The 23,780-nt window shown below is 33.8% G+C and overlaps 3 protein-coding genes across 3 annotated transcripts; 2 read left to right on the forward strand and 1 right to left on the reverse strand.

The window, feature by feature from the left end:
* Nucleotides 1–208: 208 nt before the first annotated feature.
* On the reverse strand, nt 209–4,136 carry LOC130614857 (bolA-like protein 3). The gene is made up of 4 exons (XM_057436320.1): nt 2,101–4,136; nt 1,732–1,846; nt 1,084–1,172; nt 209–549 (listed from the first exon to the last, which is right to left on the reverse strand). Exons 1-4 carry the CDS (start codon nt 2,155–2,157, stop codon nt 478–480), a joined length of 333 nt encoding a protein of 110 aa, XP_057292303.1. The 5' UTR covers nt 2,158–4,136; the 3' UTR covers nt 209–477.
* A 91-nt stretch (nt 4,137–4,227) lies between these two features.
* LOC130614848 (ubiquitin carboxyl-terminal hydrolase 37-like) lies at nt 4,228–8,753 on the forward strand. Its single transcript, XM_057436308.1, has one exon. The coding sequence runs from the start codon at nt 5,367–5,369 to the stop codon at nt 8,022–8,024; it is 2,658 nt and encodes an 885-aa protein (XP_057292291.1). The 5' UTR covers nt 4,228–5,366; the 3' UTR covers nt 8,025–8,753.
* Nucleotides 8,754–8,854: 101 nt separating this feature from the next.
* LOC130614847 (centrosomal protein of 152 kDa-like) lies at nt 8,855–22,982 on the forward strand. The gene is made up of 14 exons (XM_057436307.1): nt 8,855–9,032; nt 10,026–10,085; nt 10,373–10,919; nt 12,283–12,623; nt 13,052–13,099; nt 13,427–13,659; nt 15,495–16,431; nt 18,231–19,037; nt 19,687–19,944; nt 20,228–20,449; nt 20,986–21,102; nt 21,795–21,910; nt 22,364–22,437; nt 22,535–22,982. The coding sequence occupies exons 1-14, from the start codon at nt 8,994–8,996 to the stop codon at nt 22,831–22,833; spliced, it is 4,098 nt and encodes a 1,365-aa protein (XP_057292290.1). The 5' UTR covers nt 8,855–8,993; the 3' UTR covers nt 22,834–22,982.
* Nucleotides 22,983–23,780: the final 798 nt, after the last annotated feature.

Consider the following 23,780-nt stretch of genomic DNA (forward strand, 5'->3'; position numbering starts at 1 on the left):
AACCACTAATCTACTGCGCCAAAAAGTTTTGTCTAACGATACAAAGCGGTGTCACCTTAAAACAAAGGGCTTTAGGATGTTTATTAAATACTAAAAAATTGTCTAAAAAATGAATGTAAAAAGTTGATTTCAGAAACTGCATAGTCTTATATTTTGTAAACTTTTTTAGAAAAATATTTCACGTTCAAAAAAAAAAAAAAAATACGGATCAGTAAACTAATGGGTTGTTATAGAATCCTGAGCTCGATGTATCAAAATAAAAAATCGCGACCACGAAATTACATTCTCTAGAACAAATTGTCTAACGCCACTTCAAACTAAGCGTATAGTTCCTCTTTCACTGTCCAAATAACCAAGTTCTTTAGGTAAGCCACTATATTCAGTCAGAGAACGATTCGTATCCCCGCCATTTTTATTTCCACATATTGTGTTTGTTGTGGAATTTATATTCTTGGCTGGACTAAGACTGGACTTTAGTCATGTACCTTCCTTTGGAACTTCTGTTTGAATTCGTAAGCCATGCATTTGCTTGACTTCGTCCTTTAAAATCTAAAAAACAAAAAAAAAAAAAAAAAAAAATGAAAGTAGATAACGATGACGATAGCTTCCTTAAATATGATTAATTTTTGCGATGAATTTTTTAACGAAGTTTTTCAAACCTATGATGTGGGTTATTACCGAAGATTAACAAGAAACGACAAGGTATTTCAAGATAATTGCACAAAAGTAGGTTTATGTAGGACAGTACAATTCATTGATGCACTCATAATTTGTGAATAGTGGGAGTTTTTGCTATATGTTTGCGAAAACCTTTTTTACGTAACTGGTGTCTATTATTACATTTTGCTAAGGGGAAAAATGGAGGAGAAATTTAAAGTTCAAATTTAGTGACCTGGAAAAGGCATTTGAATTCAGATGCAATGAACCGGTTTTCAACCGACAAGGAAAAATATTTTAATTCCTTTTTATTTGAAAAACATCATCTGGGGGGAGGGCTAAAACGCACCCCTTTCCCTCTCTTTCTACGCCACAGAAGGTAACAAAATTCAACTACAGGAATTTGAATAAACACTCCTCATTTACCTCGTTAACAAGTTTGTGCTGTTGAAGAATTCTCTTTCCTTTAAAGTCAACAGAGCTCACGAATACCTCATACATTGAACCACATCCACCTATAAGACAACAAAAACAACAACAACAGCTAAAATAAACAACACTTTAACGAATTTCTAGTTTTTCGTACAAATTATTAAACGTATGACAATGACCAAAAATACTATGCATCAAAATTTAGTTTTTTTGTTGCCCAAATACTGTTTTGGACTATAACTGGTATATGATATTGGCACTAATCACAAATAAAAGAGTCACACTTTTTGCATATTTTTACTATTTTTTACTTTTTCAGCGAACAGTTGTTTTTTCGGAAGTGATTATTTCCAAAATCCACACCCTGGAGTGCATAAGGAATAGTGTTATTATTTTCATTTGATGATACACAGAGAGTCCATTGTGCCTATTTGTGCCAGAGGTCATATGAATAATTTCATTGAGTTAAATGAACTTCCTTGTAACACCAACTCATTTGGAGAGTAGTAATCTGTAACTTCTACACACGAGTGGCACTAAAATGACAAGTTGCCAGAAGAAAATTCTCAATTCGTCACCAAAATGACAAAAAAATCCAGAGTCACAAGTCAATGATTACAGCTGTGAAGGGTGTAAATTTACCTGATATGTCTCTAACATCTACTTCATGTACTTTCAAATTCTCTCTCAAGATACTTTCTATGTGCTTTTCACCTTCTGTGCCTGTTGAAAACCATTTCTTCACGTTACAAGGTCTCTACATGGAAAGACAGAAAGTAAAAAATTAAAATAACACCACAAAAAAACCAAGTTCTAATAGTGAAGAATAAATAAAACAAAAAACAAACTCTATGGTGATTGAGTATTTTTTGTCTGCACCTGCACACAACGTGCAAATGTTTTTTTAAGGAAAATAGGAGACTTCCTACCAATTGAAGAAAATATGATATGTGAGAAGAGAGAAATACCCACAAAAAATAACATTAGAAATACAAACAAATTCAAACTTACCAATGAGCCTTTGGGTGTAACATAATTCAAGGTTCTGACATATTTAAACAAAGCCATTGTTTTTATTTATGTACCATTACTATAAGAACTTGCATTCATGTAAATATACTGTCAATGAGGCCCATGGAAAAACCCTCTTACAGCCCTGTAATATTTATGTCACATTGCCAACCTGAAAGTTGAGCTACACTTATTCAAGGACAACCTTCTTATAAATGTTGTCCATATGTATGCAAAGTTCAGTATGCCAAGTAAACTTCTTTAAAATGTTTGTTGTACACAAAGGAAAACCATTCTATTCTATTTTGATCTTATTTAGAATCTGTATCTTAAGTTATTTCAGGCATTGGAATATCGACTTTGCCACTCTAAGGGAAATAAAGTCAAAGTTGTCAATGAATAGAAAAAAATACAAGTCTGCCAAAAGTGCCTCTAAATTAGCTTTGCCAACAAAAATTTTGCAGGTCAGTTACTTTGGATTCCCCAGGCAGCACTTGGGCAGAGGAATAACAGAAAAGTAAACTGTCACATAAATTTTGATGACTTTAGCAAGGACCCATCAATATACAATTTTTTTGTTTTGTTTACCCATTGACTTAATTGTGTATAACAAAAATGTGTAGGATTGTATATTTTTGACGGACTCTGGAGAAGTCTAAAAATTTTGCTGAAGTCAGCAATAACTTGTCAATACACATAAAAACTCCTTTATAAATGCATTCACCTAATGCCTCTGTTGTGTAGAGCTTGAAACACTAATCAAAAAAATGTGTAGGATCTTTTGACAAACAGTTACAGAGAGGTTTTAAATCTTCTTTGATGATATCTTAACCCATTTATTCTGAAACAGATTCAAGAACCAAGGTTTAGGAAACGTTTTTGTGTACTGATGGTTAAATGCTTATTTAGTGGTTATAACTCTCGCACTTTGTGCTGGAGACCTTGTCCTTGACGGCAATTCAGTATGGGCTCTGGGTAACCCAAGCCATGAGAGGGAAATTGAGGAGATGGCTATGTAAAATATGGCCATATTTTAAATGGCTAGCCTCAAAAGTATCGAGGGATATACCCATCTATTATTTCCAGGAGGGGTCAAGGCTTTGACGCGGAGTCCTGGCGTATTTAATTCTCTCATTAGGCGATGGATCAATTATTAGAATCTGCGCTCTACCAGACAACTCTGTGCAACATCCAACAGTCCACACAGTGCGTCATCTCCCCAATTTCGCCTTACATGGTTTGGGTCAACCGGGGGCTATGGTAATATTAAATTGCCCTTATGGAATCATCGCCAAGGGGAATTGAAATCCGCAAAAAGAGCTTTCAGCCGAAAATGTAAACAACCGAATTTATCTATAGGACTAACAATAAGGGAAAACTGATAATTAGTCTGTAACAGGATAGACAGCAGATGCAGGATACTTACATAGTATATTTATAGCTAGAATTAGCTGCTCATACGGCTATATTTACAGTAGAAATAATTTTTGCTTAAATTCCCAAATTTCTTTGATATCGATGGTAGTAAACCCAGGGTTGTCTGTTGTCATTTTAAGAGCATTCGTAAAGAGAATCTGCTAATTATATGGTACCAGCCATTATATTTGTTATGATGCTGAGACCATGTGGTGGACGACAGCAAAGTTGGTATTTATACGGCTTAATAACTGGGATCAGTTTGGAAATGAATATCTTTTTTGCACAGTCGTTTCTTGCTCTTTTTTTGTTTTTTATTAAAGCAGAACATGCTCTAGCTATATGGAGAAGATTAAAAACCAAAAAAGTGTTGAAATTTAGGCAAATAAGATCTCTACTGTATAATCAGCCGTATACTGTATGTGCAGGATATCTTCTAGCTAGCTAATGCTACACTTCCTTGCTGTTTAATCTGACAATGCCTATAAGGTGCAGATTAATTTCAGGATGATGATGATGTGTTTTGTCTATAAAAATCCTTAAAGTTGCACACTACACAAAAGTTTATTAGATTACCCAGTATCAAGATGTCAGTGTGAAAAGTGAACATTAACCCTAGCTGAACCACAATAATGGGGTTTAAACCAATGGAATCTAATCAAATGTAACAAATTAATCAACCAAGCGGGAAAGAAAAACACCGCGCGGAAAAAGTCTATTCCGTCTGGTGTATAGTTTTTTTTGGTAAACTTTCAGTTTTGAACAAACATAAATGTACCTATTGTAGCTTTGAAAAACCTCCCTTGTCGTTTAAGCTTAAGTAAATATCTTGTCTGGACGTCTTATGTAAGGTACGTAGCTATAAGAAAATATGCGGGCGCGAGCAGGGTCCTTTTTAGTCTGTTTCTTCCCACGAAGGTATCATGACGACTTTAGATGAATATATGTCAATCAGAATTTATCCATCTACACTCAATAATAGTTTGAAGTCTCAATGTTTCCGTTTAAATAAATGAGATGAAAAAGACCTTTCTTCAGCAAGCTTCTGCATCTTTCTGCTTGCCACACAGTTGTTAGAGCCAGAAAGGGCTTTCGGCCGGGGGAAATGTAAATATTGATATTGAATAAAATAAATATCATGTCATGAACAAGCGAGTTTATTCTAGGCTACGTTTTGACAGCTACAGCTGTCTTCGACGGGCAATGATCGTAATCATCTTTGGCTATTTGTTATTTGAAGAGATAATTAAAGTATCGAAATTAGCCAATCAGATCACAGCAATTAAAGTAATTAACTTTTTCTCGGACCCAGATGGAAGCAATTAATTCATTAAAATCTTTTCTTTTTCTAAAAGTTCGCTTTATGTTACGTTTCTTTTTCTAAAAGTTCGCTTTTTGTTGATGTTTAATTATAGTCTAGGACTCAACACTTAAAATAAATATTTTATCCCTGACGGTCACAGTTACTACCAAGAATTCGACAAAATGGACACATTTTACCAATAATGCAACATAAACACTTCGCATCTACCATTTCTTAAGGTGTAAAATATCTTGTTGCAAGACTTAATGCCATGGTAAGCTCTTTGCAAATATTGATCATTTATCCGCTAAGAGTTTTGCTAGTTATACACTTCTGTAATGCTGTTTATAATCGTTAATTTTTTTCATTGCTTAAATTTTAGGAGAGCATTTTCACTTGTGAAAGGCACTATTAGCTGCTGGCCAATTTGACTGTTTGATTTTGTACCATGACAGATAAATGTCAAATTTAACCTGTTAGTGACTGTTGATTGGCTCTTATTTTGTGCACTGAGGACTACTGCTTCAATAATATGCCATAATAAGTGATGTATCTATGCTGTATCTTCAGTGTAAATTTTAGGAACTATCTAAATAAAAATGTTACAATGTGTGTAATGTTTAAAATATTTTTCAAAAAATTGATTATTGAGCCTAGGGTGTCACTTGCATGTGCCAAATTTTTCTTCCACTTCATTATTGGCTGTGTTTTTAAATGTTACACTTGTATAATAAGAATTATCGTTCTTGTTAAATTACTATTTTTAGAAATAATGTTGTCAAACACAATAGAAAAACAACTATTCCAAGCCAACGCTCTGTTTTTAAAAATAACCTCAGCTTCCAAACAACCGTTTGAAGTAAATAATGGCAATTGTGAATTATCCAAATGCAAACAACATAACTCATATCAATGGCTGATTTCAGCTCCTAATAACACAAAACACAGGAAGTTTAACTTTACAGTTGACGTTAGTACAGTGATAAAAGAGAAAATTCGTGGATCACAATTTCATATTCAAGTCAAAGTGAAGAATGCTGTAACTCAGCTCATTGGAACGATGCATAACAATGAAGATGCAGAGAAAATTGGCTGCCTGTTTAGAGAGATTGATAATAGTAAAAGAAATACATCAGGGGGATGGTTAAATGCAAAAGAGAATCTTCCTAATCAAGGTCCTAATTATGTAACTTCTCAGAGAAATTCAAGTCCATTGTCTGCTAAGAAACATACCAGAACACCACTTTCTGATAAAAGTTTCTCCAAGGAAACAGTTGACATCGTGAACAGAGGAAAAAAATTATTTCCCTCCCCTTCAGAAATGCTTAAAACTACCCCAAGTACAAAGGATACTGATGTCAAAGTAACTGCCATTGGCGGTAGAAAGGCAAGCAATTTTTATAACACAGATAATAAGATAGATAGAGGCTTAAGCTCTTATGCAGCTAGTAAACCAAAGTCATTTAGTTCAATGACGTCACCTGTTACATCCAAGCACTCTTTAACGTTTCAAAACAGAATTATGAGTAATGACTTCAAGAAATGTGAAAGGATGAGCAATGAAGTTATTGGTTTTTCGAATCTCGGAAACACTTGTTACATGAATGCTATATTGCAATGTCTGTTAAACATACCAAATTTTTTTCAAGATTTAAATAACGCTGATAATCTAGATGTTGTAAAACATTTTAGTTTATATAATGCTTTGTGCAATTTAGGAATACTCAAGTATTCATACGAAACTCTAGAAAATCAACGATATGCTTTGAAAAGAGTTAAATCAGCCATATCAACCTCTGCAACACGTTTTTCTGGTTATTCCCAACATGACGCACATGAATTCCTTTGTCATTGTCTGGATCAACTAAAAGAAGATTTATCCACTGAAATGAGGAAAAAGTATGAAATGCAAGGCTTTGATTGGTCAACTTCTGAGTCTGAAGAACAAGCTTTTTTTGCTTGTCCAATTAAAAATAACTTTGAGAGTACAGTGTTACATAGCATTATTTGTCAAGAATGTAACGAGCAAGTTTTAAAAACTGAAGCTTGTCATGACTTCTCTCTTGTCATTCCAAATTTTGATGAAAATTCAGAGCCGAGAGACCGTAGTATTGATGATTTGCTAAAAACACATTTTTTAGACGAAGTAATTGAGTATACATGTGAGAAGTGCAGTACAACATCTTCTGTGTTAAAACATCAGTTTCAAATGCTTCCACGTGTTTTAATATTGCACATAAAGCGTTACGATATGTATGATATGAAACGTTCAGACCGTATTCGCCTTCCCAAAACTATTAATGTTAAATTTTTAGTTACAACAGACACAGTTTTACCAAGAACTTTTGTGTATGATAAAGAAAAAATGAAAGCAAGTTTTTTAACATCAGCAAACTTAAATGCAAGCGAAAAGAGAAAATCACAGGAACCACTGCAAAGCGAACCACTTAACAAATCTTCTAAAAAATCAGATTCTCGTACATCGGAAAAGGAATTCTTGTCCTCTGAGAAGAGCATCAGTAACAGGGAAGGAGAATTTTTAGCCCAAGCTTTCAGAGACAGCAAGCGTGATGAAGAGTTAAGATTAAAGGAATCGAAATTCACTTCGTTAAAAAGAACAGATATGCCTTTGGTTAATAAGAAGTTGGAATTTCCCACGATGAGTTGGAGCACTCCAATGGTTGAAAAAAGTGTAAACTTAATCGATCTTGATGCTGATAAAGAGTTTGAGAACGATCTCACAAAATTAACTTCTGTGTCTGACGATGAAGAAGACGAGTTGAAAAAAGCAATGGAATTGAGCATGAAGGAATATGCAGAAAGACAAGAGCAAGAATTAATGGATTTTTCCTTTAACAACAACAAAAATGATAGGATCAATGTTAATAATTCCTTAAACAATACTTCCAAAGACAAAGAGACAGAGTTTAAGGACGAAGAGAGTAATGCTTTGGACAATAACAACTCTGCTAACAAAAACTTATATAATTTGGTTGGAATAGTCAATCATCATGGTCAAAATACTGCTACTGGACATTATACCAGCGATAGTTTTGATTTTAAGTCAGAAAAGTGGCGAAGTTACAATGATTCTTCGGTGAAAGAAATAAAGGAACATGAAGCTAGGTTTGGACGATTGGAGAGTGCGTATATTGTGTTCTACATGCATGTGGATTCTTTTAATGCTATTATGAGTAAGCAATAGACTATGTGTTATAGGATATTGTATTTTATTATCTGTTGATGCGAATGCTAAATTATGTCACCATTTCAAACTTTAATTAGCTGATTTATAAATACTGAAACTTTGCATTATCGTCAAAGTCAAAGGAATACTCTGGCATTTATACTTTAATTATATACATTTCACAAGTTAATTAAAAAAAATATTACTACTAGAGTTTATCTTTTCGTTAGTTTAAAGTTATTCAAATATATTGAGTGTTTACTTTATTGTTTATTTTTTTTCACTCCAAGAAAACGTAGATAGGCTTGTTTCAATATTCATTTTGTTGTAAAGGAAACTGGAATAATAGATAAACTTTTTGGTCCTAATATTTCAGTATAACTTTCTTTCTATTAATTAAATTAAATTTATTTATAGCAACAATAATAAATCTTTATGAGATATATTATTTGCAAAATTGGTGCAAGTTGTGTGAATTATTTTTGTAAGGTGTTCTTTTGTTTCCGTATGAAACTAATAGGGTTGAAGGACCATTTACCCACATATTTTTTTTTAGAGATATGGAAAACACTATTTTTTGTTCTAATGCAGTAAATTCAAATAGCATTTTAGCCAATCTGAAAGTCCTGCATTTTAAAATGTTCGAAGGTAGCAACAACTTGTGCACCCCCCGTAGTCATTATATTACTCCTTTCAATTTAAAAAACAATTTCTCTGCCCTGATGCAATGTACTTTAATCCTTCAAAACTGGGATAACATACCATACAGAGGTAACAAAATCTTAGATTTCTTCTTGTTGACTTATGTTACAGTTCCTAATAATTGTGTATAATTATCTGATAGTTATAAAACATAAAATTATATATGTATAATAAATGAAGTATATATAACTTATAAAATGTGCATTAAAGATACGACACATTGGGTATGGAAGTGATGACACAATGTGAAAAGCAAGTAAATAAGTTAAAGATCTTTCTCAAAATATGAGTGTTATGCTGAGTCGCATAGACTTTGATCCTCAGGTAAGCTGCATATAATAGATTTTCTTTCATGTTAGTTTTAAAAGTTGCTGTTCTGTGATTATTATGATGTAGAACTACAGTATATCATGCAATAATAACTGATAATAATAAGTGATTGCTGTACCACAACTGGGTGCTCAGGGTCTAAGTGCCAAACAAGCTCTATATTGACACCGTTATCAACAGCGCTAAGGCAATAAGAATGCCTAAAACCTGTATTGCTTACTTTCAAAATCCAAATGGTTACCAATGAATAGTGCTTGACTACATCCACAAGCTGTTTCTTTTCTCAATTCCTATTTAGACGAGAATTACATTGTTTTTTAAAACAAATGTATTCCAAATTCCAAAATCAAAATTTACAGCATTTTGTTTAAAGTGCTAAAACATTTAGGAATAAAAACGAAGTGTTAACCAAAACTAAAAGGTTAGTTCCATCAATTAGTACTTACAAAGCTATACCTTTCGATATTGCAAGCACCAAAAACGTTTAGTTACTGATAACCATCATTCACACTATCCTTGCTGCTTTTGTTACAGCTATCATTATACTAAAATATAATTTTTTTGTTTTAAACTTTACTGAAATGCCATATCAAAGCAACCAATTTCAATACAATTTCTGAATAATTAAATTTACGATTCTATCAATTACAGCATAATCTGCTTCATCAACTGATAATTCAACTACTATCTAAGTAAAGAAAATTAAGTTTCCTGTCAAGGGCAACTTCAAAACCAGTACAATATTGTATTGGTAGTTACTTTCAAATTCTGAAGCCTGAGAATGCTAAAATTTATGGCATCCGTAGTACTTTCTTTCATGTTTCAAGTTTTGTTAGCTCTCTTTCTTGTAACACCTTTTTTATTCTTAATGACACCTTAAAACCATAAAACTTAGGATCAATATACTAAATGTGTAGGTGTTCACTGCTATCTTTGTTTTCTATCTTTTTAAAATACTTTTAAATTAAAAGAAATAGCTCTTTCTAGAAACTTGCTGACGAAGAAGAAGCAGAGCTTGACAGAGAGGATGCACAACAACAACGTGAGGTATGTATTTTAAATTATTTTGTAGTATAGTAACCTCAGCAGACAACGTGGTAAGACACTCCTTCAGTGATATTTTTATTAACCCATAAGACAGATTGTTTTAATAAAAACTATTAAGACCATTTGTGTAAGTAACATTTTCAGAATTTTGGGGTTTAAAATAATAAGTTATTCATTTTTATTGATTTGCTTTTCTTTAAGGGCTTTATGTGCAGCTCTTTTATTTTGATTTTTAAACCTTGTTGTTTATTTTTACATGTGCAGTTAGGATATTTTTGTGTACTTAGCTCAAGGCCTTTCTTGACAATGAGCTGGACGATGATTTTTTGGACGATGCCTCGTTTACACTACAACAAAGTTATGATGTTCAAACCCATGAAAACCAACCTGCAACAAACGGGGAGAGACCATCTTATATACCACAAGAAACAAGTAAGCGTGTATTGACACAGAATGTTGACCACCCCGATATCGAAGGGAATAGTTATGACGAATTGGCTGTTTATTCAAATAATGGTTATGCTAATGGTGAAGTGTTTTCAAATGAACCTACTAATTATCCAGGATTATCTAGGAACCACACAAATAATAGTGATTACAATAATGAAACAAACTTCCCTTTCCAAACTCAAACTCATAGCTATTATGCCAGTGAAAGCCACCCTTCTGCAGACGATCCAGCAAAGAGAAAAAAGACGGAAAATGCCCAACTCCAAATTTTGTATGCTGCTAGAGGGAGGAAGATTGAGGAGTTGCAGAAAGAGATGGAAGAAAAGGAAGAAGAGATGGCGAAAAATAACAGGATCTTGCAACACAGACTAACCATGATGACAAGTAAGGCTATAAGTCTATAAAATGCATTTGCCCTCTGATGGTGAAAAGTCAATTGTAAAAAGTCAGAATGGCTAGCAAAACTCTAAACCCCTAATCAGACTAAGTAACTGTGATTTCTATTGTTGCTAGATAAAAAAAAGTATCATGGTACATAGTCTTGCATTTTCAGCCTTTTTTAGAGGACTTTAATATTTAGAGATGACAATTTGTGATTGTTTCTTATTGTTCCTATGGAATTTCCTTCAGGTCTGTATGCTCAAGAACCTTAAGGGTGGGGATAAAAAAACAACTTCAGGTGGCAGTAACTCTTTACAATCGGAAAAAGAAAATTCATATAATTAGTTACTAAATCTTATTTTCAGACAATATATCTTTATTTTTTCTAAATTAACACTGTTGTCACGGTTTTATAGCTATAATACCATTTCCTTTCACCAAAAATATCTAGCTACCACAATTTCTTTTTAAAATGTTTACTAAATTTGGCTTCCGGTTACGCAGCTGTAAAATTATGCAGAAAAGATTACGTACGAGAAACGTTAATAACAACAAAGATAGCACCAAATAGAAATTTATGATGATCTTTATTGTACTGCACTGCACAAGCTCTAACTTCCAACAGCAATTACGTTCTTCTTTAAAATTTTCAGACATATCTAGTAAATCATGTAGTTACAATAAAAGTGCAGAAATATTTTTTTCTTGATATTTTTTCTTTTAAGAGCTTCGGATGAAGACAGTACTACCCAAATATGTTTAAAACAAAACAAAAGCCTATTGTTGGAAAAGTATGGATGAATAAAAACTCTGTACACTTGTTTTAACAAAATAAATCCAAGGTTTATTTAAAACTGAAGCAGATAAAAAATGGTGGAAATGTAAAATGTTGATGCTCATAAGAGTTCATTCTCAGCAATTTACATAAAAGGTCCAAAAATCATTTTATACATCTTAAGGTCCATATTTTAAAGAAATAGTAAAATAGTATTATATTTAACTCACACTTTAAAAGAATCTGATTTTTTAATTGTTTTTAAGACTGTTTTTTTTGTGAATGTTGTTGCAGTGGATTGCAAAAAGTGCAAGCCATGGGATGAACAAAAAATTGTAGCAACATAGAAACATACCACTCGTACGTTTCAGAATAATTTAAAACTTAATTTTTTATAAATCAGCATTTGTGAAGTTTATAAATTATCTTGTGAGACCATTTTTTACCAAATTATTTTTCAGTGGTATCAGAATATGGTCAATAGCGCTATAAGAATAATCCCATCAGAATTTCATGTATAGTCACAAAGCTAAATCCTCAAACCCCTACGACAGTACAAAAGCTCATCTTTATGACTAATTTTTGGTTTAGGCGAAAAGGATGGTCTACAAACAAGCAATGATCAACTTCAAAGTTTACTTTTGCAACACAAGAAAGACATTACATTGCTTCAAAAACAAATTGAAGACGAGCAGAACCAGAATCGGCAGCTAAGTAACAAACTGCATGAAGTAAGTGAGAAGTTATATTTGTCTGATGGGACTATTGATTCGTTGCAACAACAAATTAAACAGTTGAATCAATCCGAATCGATAGCACGAGCTCGTGCTCAACATGAAAGTATGCTGGCCAACTTGAGACAGAAACATGAAGAAGAGATACTTCTACTGAAGGAGAAATTGGACGATCTGCAGCAGGCGTTGGCATGGAAGGTATTGGGTTTTTTTTGCTGTAGTTGAAAAATTTGCTAGAACACCAAAAACATTTTGTGAAATATTGTCGATGTTATAGTGACCATAGTCCAAGAAAATCCTGTAAAATTTGAATTGTTTTGGAATTTTTCTGGAGAGTAATTATTTTTTTAAATCTTCAAATCTTTTTACAAAAAAGATTCAGAACAAAAGCATATGTTCTAATTTTTACGTAAATCTAAAAATTCTTAGTAATTTAATGACTGGCTGTTTTGTGCTTAAATTGTATCGGGATCTCGATACAATTTCGTCCTGGAATATAAAAAAAATCTCCTGAAATGTAGATTTTAATTTTTTATAGTCTTCATGAAATCTTTGCAGGATCGTGAAAAAATTTATTAATTTTAAACTAAAACGTTATTACCTTAATATGTTACATTTTTTCCTAGACTGAAGACGTAAACAGGTACAGAGAGATGTTAGATTCCAATTCAATGGTATGTGTGAGAATTTTTGTTCGGACGGTTTAATAACTATATAAAGGAAACCCAGTCATGATTATTGGAGAGGATGGCCAAAATGTGAAGATGATCTCACAAGCATTAATCATTTTTTCTGCTTTAATGACCAGGCACACATGAATCTAGCAAAGTGTCAATGTTTCTAAAGGACTTAGAATGTTTATTTGGTTAGATACAAAATCCTTGACTATACTTTTTATACTGTGTACAGTTTTTTAGGCTTTTTAATTTGCAGTTTTTATGGTCCTCCTTAAATAGTATTCTTATACTAAATTGTTTTTATTTACCTTCTGTTACCTTCAGGCTAACGAAGTTGGGATGTTGCGACATCGTCTTGAAACCGAAGAGCACACAAGTGGACAACTTCGTGAAGATTTGAAACATCAAAAGCAAAAGAACTGTGAGTTGGACGAACAGTTGAAGACGCTTATGATGCTTGTGAAACCAGATGATACTCAATATGCTTCTACTCCTATAAATGGTGGGATAGATAAAAAAGGAAGGGAGAAATTAGATTTTAAGACGCCTGTTTCCAGGTTTGAAATTCCACTTTTTCATGTTTTCTGTTTACTTTTGTTTATACTGTCTGTTTGCCTAGTCGGCTAAATACCTTACTAATTCTAGGCAAAATTGTCAACACGAGATTTGCAACTAATTTGCATTTGCATTGTTTCGAAAAAATTAGTTAAACTTTCTGGAACTCGTTTTGCAGGTTTGAGAACTGAAACCAGTTACACTTAGACTTCTTATGTTTGTGTTTTTTTTAAGAATAACAAACCAGTTAGATTTCATGCGGGGTGTTTAACCCTATTCGGTCCGGGGTTTTTCAAACATACTATGACCGGGGGGGGCGGATTCCGCCCCCCCTCACTAACTTTTCATAGGGTTGTTCAAATTGAATCAAACTTGGCACACTTATAGTACGTCATAAAAGAAACAAAATGGCGCCAAAAAAATTTTTCTTGCGTCAGCACATTTTCTGTGACGTCATGAAAAGCTTGAAAATTGTTAAAAATGCCACTATCTGCTTAAAATATAATTACTTTTGTTCTAGAGCGAATTTTTACATTCTGTTTGAAGTTTCTGAAAGCTAAACAAAATTTATTTAACATATCTTCCGGTTTTTACATGGATCGGATAAAAAATTGCCAAAAATTGCCCGAAAATCCGTTTTTTTCCGATTTTCGGGTAAAATCCGACAAAATCGGGAAATTGGATTAGTCACGTGTTCAAATTATTCAAAATGATTCTTCTTGATGAAACAAAGTTGTGTTGCAAATTTCAAGTTCTAAGGATAATCCTAACAGGAGTTATTATATTTTCCCCATTATAAGGATTTCATAGAGATTATAGGGGTAGTTTCGAGTAATGGCCAATATAAAAGCCTCTGAAAAGTATGGTACCTAAACATTTAGCATGCAGGTGTCTAATAGATAAATGTTGAAACTCAGTAAGTATCATAGCCATATAACAAAGCAATCAGGAGTTATTAAAAAAAAACCGTCAGGGGGGGGCGGAATCCGCCCCCCCCCCCCCCCCCCCGGACCGAATAGGGTTAAACCAGGACTCAAATTAACTGATGCTGTGAAATTGCCCGAAAATCCGTTTTTTTCCGATTTTCGGGTAAAATCCGACAAAATCGGGAAATCGGATTAGTCACGTGTTCAAATTATTCAAAATGATTCTTCTTGATGAAACAAAGTTGTGTTGCAAATTTCAAGTTCTAAGGATAATCCTAACAGGAGTTATTATATTTTCCCCATTATAAGGATTTCATAGAGATTATAGGGGTAGTTTCGAGTAATGGCCAATATAAAAGCCTCTGAAAAGTATGGTACCTAAACATTTAGCATGCAGGTGTCTAATAGATAAATGTTGAAACTCAGTAAGTATCATAGCCATATAACAAAGCAATCAGGAGTTATTAAAAAAAAACCGTCAGGGGGGGGCGGAATCCGCCCCCCCCCCCCCCCCCCCCGGACCGAATAGGGTTAAACCAGGACTCAAATTAACTGATGCTGTGACCCAAAAATTGTCAATCTTGTTGTAAATTGTTATAAACATATAGGCTTCTATATTTTAAACTCTGAAGGAATTAAATCAGTATTGTTTTTGTCAACTCCACTATATTTTGTATTTTTGCGGCCTGAAATTAAATTACACATCCATCAATTTGAATGTTGTTAAATTGAACATCTTTTATTTCGAACAAATTATTGCTTCTTGGTTTATATTTTTCTGTAAAATTGTGGAAAATCATTTCGTTTGAATTAGCGGATGTGGACAGAGTGTTGACATTGACTTTACATAGCATGTTTTGTCCAATTTTACTTTAGACTTCACGTATAAATATATTTAAAAATTCTTTCAGGTTTCACGCTGCGCAAAACAATGTGGAAACTCCCTCAAGTGGAGAAGCTGCTATCCGGAACGAACTTGTTAAAGCTTATTCTTTTAATCGTGAAAAAGAGAAGTTGATAAGCGAGTTAAAAAATGAAGTAGATGCTTTGAAGCAGCACAATTATGGAGCTAACAACATAAATGTGAGTAATGTCTCTAAGATGGAGGATAGTTGTGACAATTGTCGAAGGCTACAGTCAGAATTAGATGATAGGATTGCAGAAATACGATGTTTAAATGAAAAACACAACAAAAATTTGAGAGAACTGCAAAACGAAAGTGCTGAAGTCAAATCCAACATGACAGATCTCATTAAAAACTTTGACAAGGAAAAAACAATGTTGTCGGAGAAACAACAGTCTGCCATGCTGCATTTGTTAGATGATGCGAAAGAAAAAGTGAAAATAGAGTTGACCGAGAGATACGAAGCTGAGAAAAGCCAACTCATGCAGCAGATAGAAGAGCTCAATGGTGATTTATTATACACCAAGGGGGAGTATGTAAAGTTGGGGGATGAAATTAAAAACATGGAGGATCTCCTTCGCAAGGAAATCTCTGAGAATAAACAAACGGAACTTTTGAATATGAAAGAAAAGTTAGAACATGAGCACATCGAACAGTTGCAGAAGAAAGAAAACCAGTTAGTGGATAAATATTTGCAAGATCTTGAAAACGAGAAGTTAAAATGGCAGCGGGAGTGTAAAGAACTGCACTGTAGAGATGTCGAGCAGCAAGTTACTCTTGCTAAAATTGATTGGTTGCACGAGAACGAGGCCAAGAAAACAGAGGAGATAAAGGTTGCAGTAAAACTTGCTAAAGCAGAATGGGTGAAAGAAAATGCACAATCTAGCAATCTGCGACAAATGAAAATCGAAGAAGTGGAAACTGAATGGTCGAAGAAGATTCAGGTTATTATACCTCTTTTATGCTTCCAACTTGTTTTTTATAAGTCTTTGTTTCGATGTAGTATGAGGAGCCATAAAGTTTAGCGGTTATTGATAAAACAAGCGAGACTTTATACCTGGATTTAAACATCTAAAAAAAAATCATCTAATCGTCAAAAAAGTTTAAAAATCCGTACTTTTGAAACGTTTTGGATTCATGTTGTCCAGGAATCTGCCCTTATTGGGCAGGAAAAAAGAATTCTCAACTCAACCTGACTTCGTGACATTTGAGGGTCAATTTAGGACAGTTTTGGTCATTTTGCGCATAAATTAGCCATTTTTGTTCTAATAATTTTTTTTTCTAAAAAAACTGACTTCGTCACATTCGTTGGTCTATTGTTCTCCATCTTTGTGCAAAATATCAAAAAAAAATGATGATCAATTCTGAGAAAAGCTGATAACAGACGGACACAGGTCATTTTATAATCTCACCACGTAGGTCCATAAAAAAGTTGTTTACAAGAGTTTTTAAAGAAAAAAGGGTATTGAAATACAAACTAACATGTTACAACTTGTTTGTGTGTGCCAGGCTATAGAGATGAAATTTTATTTATATCGAATGAAACAGCGTTTTGGCTGAACCCTAGGTGAAAAATCCACTTATTTTTGAAATAATTAATTGTGATTAAAACAAGAGTGATAGGTCATTCTTTAATTATGCTCCAGACATGTTTTTTTTTTTGCTGTGAAAAGACTTTAAACTTGTTGTTCAAAATGCCAGCCAAAATGTTATTTTGCAAGGAAAGATAATAAAACTAAGTCTTGCTGCACATACACACCTAACATGTTGTATTGAATCCACAGTTGTGGAGTTTTAGCTTATTACTCTTACCAACGGAAACACCGTCCAACGGTTTTCAAATATCATTAAATTTGGATTCTATCAACAGTTTCCGACATCGCAAAAAACAAAATAAGTTTCCTACATTTAGTTACTGGTAAAGATCGTTTTCTGATATCGTTACTGGTGGTGCTGATAGTATTTTATTTACTTTTGTTACTTTTATTGTTACCGTATTCGTTACCGATTTGTTATCGTAGTTGTTACCGTATTTGTTATCGTATTTGTTATCGTATTTGTTATCGTATTTGTTACTGTATTTGTTACCGTATTTGTTACCGTATTTGTTATCGTATTTGTTACCGTATTTGTTATCGTATTTGTTATCGTATTTGTTATCGTATTTGTTACTGTATTTGTTACCGTGTTTGTTACCGTGTTTGTTACCGTGTTTATTGTTACTGTGTTTATTATTACCGTGTTTGTTATCGTGTTTGTTACCGTGTTTGTTATCGTGTTTGTTATCGTGTTTATTGTTACTGTGTTTATTGTTACCGTGTTTGTTATCGTGTTTGTTACTTTATTGTTACCGTGTTTGTTATCGTGTTTGTTACTTTATTGTTACCGTGTTTGTTATTGTTACTGTTTAGTTACGGATAACAACATTTTTTGTCCAAAATTGTCCCCTGATTTTCTCAAGAGTGGAAAAATATGACCACAATTTGAAGGGTTTTTCTCGTTTGTAGTTCGGCTCCCTGCCGAGAGGACTTGTAGAACCGATATGGTAACGCACCGATCATTACCGTGAAGTATTGAGGCCCGACATTAGATTATTGGAGCGAATATTGTTTTGTTAATGAGATGTTATGGATTACTCGAATATTAATGACAGTTCTACGTTTTGGGTGGTTGTCCAAAACGTCGCAAATAAACTGTCGTTCTTATTCACACAATTTTACTATAATATTGTTTTCTCTACAAGGTCTTGAAATCGGAACAGGAGGAGAGCGAGAGAGAACTCCAAGATATGAAGCGAGCACTTCAGAATGCTAACGCTGAAGTGGATGAAAAGCAAAAGCAGTTGGATAAGTGTAGGACTGAACTTGAGCAAAAAATCAAAACATTACAAACTCTGAAAAAATCTTCAAGCAAAGATGTCAACAGGAGCATGTCGTCTGTCATTTTTGATGATATTATGAAGAAAGACAGTAATGGAAATATTTGCAACAAGTGCGAATGTAAATCCAGTGAAACAAAGTGGAGAGAAAAGGAGGCGACATGGAAATTAAGAGAAGAAGAATTGTCTCGTTTAGTCGAAGAAGCTCGCGAAAAGTTAAGATGTGCGCTTGGGAGTAGCGACGTTTTTGAAGATGCTGTACAAAAAAGCAATGAAATTTTATCACCCATGGCGGAGAACAGGTTGAATTATTTACTCACCACGAAGGAGAAATTGTGGAAGATTAAGGAAACTGCTTTTAAGCGCGAAATTGAAAGTCTTAAAGACGAAAGCGACAAGTTTGAATCTCAGTGTAGAGGTCTTGAAAAGAGGAATCAGGAACTGCAGAGAAACTTTGATAAGTGTGAAGCAGAGCAAGTTGGCGCACAGAATTTCTACCAACAACAAATTTCTGATTTAAAAGACGAAGTATCGAAACTAAACGAAGCACTAAATAAAGAACGAAACCAAGTGAGCGATCAAAATCTTAAGATGCAAACATTTGAGCAAGAAAAGGAACGGAAGAGGATGGAAGATAATGAAAAGTTGGAGCAGTTGATTTTGAGCGAAAAGGTTTTTTTGTTTGTTTGCTGAACTTTATTGCTAACCCTGTCCTCTAGTGATTTAATATAACATTTAGTTTTTTAAACCTTGCAAATAAATGTCCGACTGATTTTTTTATCGTCGTGTAGTCTTTTTATCATCGTATCGGCTTTTTCTAGTCATATTTTTATTGCGCCATATCGTCACTTTATCGCCATTTTGTCATTTTTATTTGCTATAACTTAAGCCTTGAAAGATGTTTTCAATGTCGGTTATATTTTTCTCAGGAAATAAATAAGCCATTCCTAGCCTTTTGTTGCAAAATTTTCTTAAAGAAGTTGCTAAAAAAGGTTGCTACACAGGAAGCCAAAATCATATTTTAGCCCTTTATGCGTTTATCTAGTATTTGCGATACTTTTGCGTATATTTATATATATATATGTATTTCAAGGTTCCACCGTTTTAGTCTTTTATGCTCGGAAACACGATGATGTCATTTTGACTAAAGGACCTTATCCAATTGTCCAAATGTTTTGTAGCAATACACTCTTCGTTAGTTTAGTAAACGCCCACCCCATTTCACCTCTACCTTTCAGAGACCCCAAAACCCTGGATTTTTGTATAAGTCAAAGTATGATGAATTCTGTATTTTTTTGTTTGATTTGTTTTGTTTTTTCAGAAAAAGTGGCAAGCCCAGTCAGTGAAATTACAGGAAGAAGCATTAAAAACCGAATGTGAGAGATTACGAAACAACTTGCTGGCAGAAATTCACAACCAAAATGACGGTGAACTCGCAAACCAAATTGATATGTTGAAACAGCAACACGAGATAGAGGTTAGACAGTTAAAGCAAAGTTTTCGCAGCAAGTTAGAACGAATCAACGAAATGAAAAAAAGATTGCTGGAAGAAGAAAAAATTAAAAGAGAAAATATTGAAGTAAGTCCCAGTTCGTACAGTAAATCGAACTCGGATTAGATGCGTCTTATTCCTATCATCAAGCTGGGCGTGTATTTCGATAAACGTTGCACTTTGTACTAAAGCTGTAATAACTATTTTACTTAATTCACTTGTATTGCTAGGTAAATAAGAAGTTAATTCGTGTAAAAGTCCAAAATTTGCAAGAATTATTTTCGCAAATAACGTTTTGTTATTCTATTTACGTTAAAAAAGCTTGCATAGTTAGCTAGAAAGTAAAATACTGTCTCTAATTCTTGTTTAGAAGAATTTAACAAAGAAACACGAGAACTATTTAGTGGAACTTCAGCGTCAACACGAGGCTCTAAGCAAAGAACAGCAAGAGGTGTGGAAAACCAACATGACGCAGGCGCAAGAAGAGAATATGGACACGATTAGAAGTCTGCGAGAAGAACTGAAACAGCTGGAGAATAACTTCGAGGAAAGAGAAAGAAAATTTAAAGAAGAAATGTTGATTCGTACTCAGGTAAACATTGAGAAATATTTGTGAGTCGAAATGTATCAGAAATGAATTAGGTGAATTGCTTAGGAGAAATTGTGATGTTGCTTTTATGCACGGCTAAGAAAATGTCACGAAGAGTACAATATTTTGTTGTTTCTGTCATTTTATTTTGTGACCAGTAAACATTTTGTAAAAAAAGCATGAGCTTCGAATCCTGCAAGAAACATAGCGAAATGTTAGCAATCGCCAAGTATGTAAATAAAAACACGAAAAAAACAAACAACATTGATTATAAGAACAACAAGGTTTCTTGTTCTAAATCCCATGTAACATTGATACGCCGACAAACGTGACCAAAGACCTACCTGAACAAGCAAAACACATAAATTTTGTCTTCTTAAAGAGGTGTGGACAAACGAGTTGATTGCGGCTCAATAGCCTCAGTCAAAATTTTGCTGAAAAAGCAAGTATGTAGCATAATGTGAAACATATTTTTTAAACGTGTTAATTGATCTTTTGCAGCGTGGTTTCTGGTCTACAGCGATGTTTTTTCTTACTAGGAAGTTGACGGGTTGAAACTTAATCACCAGAGAGAATTGCAAGAATTGAAGCGTGACTACGAAAAGAGAAAAGCAAGTGTGGGAAAGACAACAAGCGCTGCACAGTCTCCTTCACAGGTGATATAAAATTACCGTTTAAAAATTTACAGGCGTTTTTAGTGCATTTTTGTGCGATAAAAGGGCGGCCTGTGATGTGATGTTAGCACAAAAACTGAAACATAAATTAACTGGTTATGATACTTGTCTACTTAAACTAGGAGAAATCATGTTCTTGAATTCAGGAATTTAAAGTTTCGCAATTTTGTTTTGTGTTTTAAATTTGTTTAAAGAGCTATTTAAGGCCTCTTTGGTAAGTCTGGAACTTAAGAAATTGCTTCGCCCAACGACAGCACTGGGATCTTTATTTTTCTTCCCGTTTTATTACTTGTAAAACTGTTACGCTGAGAAGAAAATGGAGTGTTAAGGAAGATCACTTCTTCCGAATTCTACCTTTTTTATCTTTATTGTCAAGTAAATTTTTTTGGTCTCTTATTCTGCCATAACAATAACGAATATGATAAAAAATCTTCAATAGTTATTATGTACAAACCATGTGATGAGCATGTCCCAAAATAATCAGTCGTCTTATATCGAAGCACAAGTTTATCAGTGGGGAAGAATTACTGCTCAAAAACAAAAGGGAACGGAATTAGTTAATCTGTTGGTTTTTCTGCTATTTTTATCCGTCAGCAATTGCAATTTATCATTCCTTTTTATTTTGGAAATTGGACTGAAGGTGTGTGACTTTTCTTAGTTTTTCTTGTTGGTAGGACGTCGAATCAATTGAGAAGATCCGCCATTTTTACTTGTCAACATTGAAACAGATTAACAGTGATGTGATGTCACACGTGACTGCGTCAAGAGAAAGAGCTGCGAGAGAAATACAGTAAGTACACATGGTCGTGGCAATTATCTTGCCCACTTTCTATGTTACCTTTCGTTGTATGTATTAATGTATTAAAGATCTAGAAAGTCGACGAAACATTTTTTTTCGTGGTGTTACCTGGAAAAGGAAATGCGTAATAACAACCATCGACTCAAAAACGTAGCGTACGCAACTCTTTTTTAACATTTTAGATATCTCCTGGAACAGTTGAGTAGTTGTAGCACTGTTGTTGTTTTTTCAAAATCTTTTTTTTTATGTTCTTTTCACTTTTGCCGTTGTGCATGCATACAGAGATGTTGTACATGCGCAGTTTTGCAATGCATAAAACTCAATTTCAACTCAACTCAATTTCGGTTTAAAACCTCCTGTCGGGTCCATCTAAAAGTTAATTGATAATGGACGCACATCCTAACGAATCTATAAACTTTATGTCAGACTATCTTATGTTTATAGATGGGTCATGCAAATGGAAAGAAAAAAGATTATATTGGAGCTAAAGGAGACGCAACTTGAACATAGTCGATCCAGTATGTAACCTTGTGTTTGTTTGGTTAGAAGTTTTGATTTAATTTTTATAAAAACCTCGTGGTAAACGCGTTCTTTTGAAAAAATTTTCCGTTATAGTATCACCCAGAGAACCAATTGCGGATAGCCATCTTGATCGATACGTCTCTCCGCATTTACGGCACGTCACAGACAAACAAGAAAATTTGTTTCACTTTCATGATACCACGGACCGAAATGTCAGTACACGATCACAGAGGGGTGATAGGCGAACTAAATATTCACTGCATCCGGAGAAGACTTCAGCGCACAATTTAACTTCTTCAAGAAATAACGCGCAAGAAGGAGTACCGAGAAGTGCCACTCCACAGCAGGTGCAAAAACAACCATCGAGTTTTAGAAAAAACTCAAGAACGTAGCGTACGCAACTCTTTTTTAACATTTTAGATATCTCCTGTGAAAAAAATATTTTTACTTTTAATTTATAAAATGTAGAATGAATTTGAATGTACATGTATGTATATATGTCAAAAATTTTAAAAATATATTTATTCCTGGCGCTCTTGAATCGATGACCTCTTTTAGATAGTATACGTTAAAAAAGCGCAAAATTTGTTACCGTACTAGCTGAAAAGGCCTATTTATGGTCTGTGAAAACAGTAGCAGGTCTGATGTTGAATCATGACGTTGAGTTTATCGTTTTAAAAACGGTGTCAAAAATCTACTGATATTATTTTTATTTCATCTGTCAGACTACGCTCGCTTTTTTTAGGCCTCGATGTCACAAATTTCAAGTAACGATTTGGTTTGATTTTAGAAGCGTTAAATTCACATGAAATCTGTTCATTTTGAACGCCTGAAGTGTCGTCAGAAGCAAGTTCGATATCATTTTCGTCGTGTAATTTGGGATATTTATCAGTAATACTCGTACCCATGCTTTTTTTAGATGTAACACATGGCCTGAATGGAGACGCGGTCGACTTTGGACTGTGTTTCAACACTTCGCTTTTCGCAGGCCGCCTAACGACTTCGTATTTTTGTCTCGCTTTACGTTTAGTTTTAGTCACCCCCTTTGTTTTCTCCACGAGTGACAATTTTCTCAAAGATGTGTTTACTTCTTCTGCGTATGTTTTATCGTTCGTTGTCATTCGCTTAACGTGATTCTGAACTGAATCTTTCCGTCTTTGAACCATTTCTTTATGCTTTTGTATTCGATATTCTAAAAGTTTTTTATGAACAAACATTTTCTTTTTTTCTAAATTTTCTACAACTTCATCCTTTAGAAAGTTAGCTTTTACACCATTACTATTCTTTTCATCGTCCATAAAGTTGTCATAATTCTTGGCTGGTAATTTTTGTTTTCTGT

Source organism: Hydractinia symbiolongicarpus, chromosome 11, assembly GCF_029227915.1.
Source record: "Hydractinia symbiolongicarpus strain clone_291-10 chromosome 11, HSymV2.1, whole genome shotgun sequence".
Classification (NCBI taxonomy): domain Eukaryota; kingdom Metazoa; phylum Cnidaria; class Hydrozoa; order Anthoathecata; family Hydractiniidae; genus Hydractinia; species Hydractinia symbiolongicarpus.

Coding starts and splice junctions, on each gene's coding strand:
- LOC130614847 (XM_057436307.1), top strand. CDS start 8,994: ATGAGTGTTATGCTGAGTCGCATAGACTTTGATCCTCAG. Junction 19,038..19,686: donor AGTTGATTTTGAGCGAAAAG/GTTTTTTTGTTT, acceptor TTGTTTTTTCAG/AAAAAGTGGCAAGCCCAGTC. Junction 21,103..21,794: donor CTGCACAGTCTCCTTCACAG/GTGATATAAAAT, acceptor TCTTGTTGGTAG/GACGTCGAATCAATTGAGAA.
- LOC130614857 (XM_057436320.1), bottom strand. CDS start 2,157: ATGGCTTTGTTTAAATATGTCAGAACCTTGAATTATGTTACACCCAAA. Junction 1,847..2,100: donor TTACACCCAAAGGCTCATTG/GTAAGTTTGAAT, acceptor CTTTCCATGTAG/AGACCTTGTAACGTGAAGAA. Junction 1,173..1,731: donor AGATGTTAGAGACATATCAG/GTAAATTTACAC, acceptor GTTGTCTTATAG/GTGGATGTGGTTCAATGTAT.
- LOC130614848 (XM_057436308.1), top strand. CDS start 5,367: ATGTATCTATGCTGTATCTTCAGTGTAAATTTTAGGAACTATCTAAAT.